Here is a 1,580-nt window from a genome sequence, read left to right as displayed (position 1 = left end):
GCCCAGGGCTGTCACTGTCACGCTGCGGTCACTTGCTTGCAGCGGGAGCAGGGCCTGGCTCTGTGAAATGCATCCAACCTAATGTCTCCGCGTTGCACAGAGAATCACGATGATTTAACCACGGCAGGTTTTTAAATATCAGTCTGGTTTGTGCACGCACCAGCCAAGGCACCCACGGGTTGTGACAAATCCAAGCTGACAACTCCCCGTCTCCTACCTTTTTTTTTCCCCAGTATCTATGTCCGGGGGCCTTTCCCCTCGGGTACTCGTCACCGTGCTGGTGGTAACTGCCCTTTGCTGCCTTCCCCAGGTCAGCGTCTACCAAGTGCTGGAGAAGAGCGAGCCGGACGCTCCGGAAGGGAAGAAGCTGCTGGCAGCCAGGCTGGTCTCACTGCAGGGCTCGGGCTGGGAGGTCTTTGCCATCACACAGGCTGTGAGTTGCTTTTCCCCTGGTTCGGATGGCACAGAGGGAACCCTGGGGGTTTGCGTGCAGGAGCTTTTTTTAACCCATTTCACCCCCATTGGCCTTTCAGACGCCGATGCAATTTCCTATCTGTAGTCTCTGCAGCAATGGGGGGGGATACAGCCTCTGGGAGGGGGTGTAAGATCCCTGCCAAGAGCCCTGGGGGGCTGCTCCATCCTGCCCCACACCAGTCCCACTGCTCCACAGGTAACGCCAGTGCTGGCTCCTGTTACCCTGTCCCCTGTGCCGCAGCCCTGGAGCAGCACAGCCCCTTCCCACGGCTGGGAGATGGAGCGTGGTCCGGGAGGGTGGGGCCGGGTGTTGTTCACGCTGTGGGGACCCCAGGGCGGGGCCTGCTCCAGCCTGCGGCACCGCAGTCACACCAGTTTGGTTTCCCAGGTTCGCGACTGGACTGAAGATGAAAGCAGCAATCGGGGTTTGCTGGTGATGGTCCAGGGCCTGGGCGGGAGCCCGCTCGACCCCCCACCACTGCAGTTCGCATCCAGCAGGGACCACCACGAAAGCAAAAAGCCCATGTTGGTCCTGTTCACAGACGACGGACGCCGGGGAGCATCCCTGCCCGTGGCCGGCTTCCCAGGTGGGTCCCACATGCCCTGGCACGGCTTCCTCGGTGCCGCCTTCCCCTCGCCCATGGGGCACTGGGGTGCTCCCCGCACGTGGGCTCCTTCAAATCCAAAGCTCCTTCTGCAGCCAGAGGGAGAGGCCGTCTCCTTTCTGGTTTAGCCTCTGCAGGAGCGCAGGCTTGCAGATGTAAATCTGGATTTTGCTTGCCCTGATGAGTGCAGCCATGGGGCTGTGAGGTTGTCACCTCCAGACAGCTCTGCCTGGGCTGGTGACAGGTCACAACCGAAAGGCTTGCTGCACCAGATGGCTGCAGGGAGCCGGGGGCTGCACCACGTTCTCCCTTGTCCCAGGCTTGTGCAATGGCTAATGACATCGGATGCTCCTTTCTGGCAGATTTATTTTTTTTTTCTCCCCGCCAAGATGTCAGTGCCCAAGCTGATCGGGCCGCGCAGCACGCGTTCGCTGGATCGGCTCCAGCCCTGCCAGAGGCATCCCTTGTCTGTGGACTTCGAGGAGATCGGCTGGTCTGGCT

General features: G+C 60.8%; 1 protein-coding gene across 1 annotated transcript in view; it reads left to right on the top strand.

The window, feature by feature from the left end:
• Nucleotides 1–1,580, top strand: part of LOC104167191 (bone morphogenetic protein 2-like) — an 8,390-nt gene that overhangs the window by 2,144 nt on the left and 4,666 nt on the right. Inside the window, exons 4-6 of the mRNA XM_009707377.1 lie at nt 311–433; nt 863–1,079; nt 1,458–1,577. Of these exons, the coding sequence (XP_009705679.1) occupies nt 311–433; nt 863–1,079; nt 1,458–1,577 (460 nt within the window). The remainder of the gene's footprint in view (nt 1–310; nt 434–862; nt 1,080–1,457; nt 1,578–1,580) is intronic.

The sequence above is a fragment of the Cariama cristata genome, unplaced genomic scaffold (assembly GCF_000690535.1).
Source record: "Cariama cristata isolate BGI_N322 unplaced genomic scaffold, ASM69053v1 scaffold3879, whole genome shotgun sequence".
NCBI classification, from domain to species: Eukaryota; Metazoa; Chordata; class Aves; order Cariamiformes; family Cariamidae; genus Cariama; species Cariama cristata.
The sequence above is the reverse complement of the archived record's forward strand: the minus strand, read 5'-3'. Positions and strand labels throughout refer to the sequence as shown.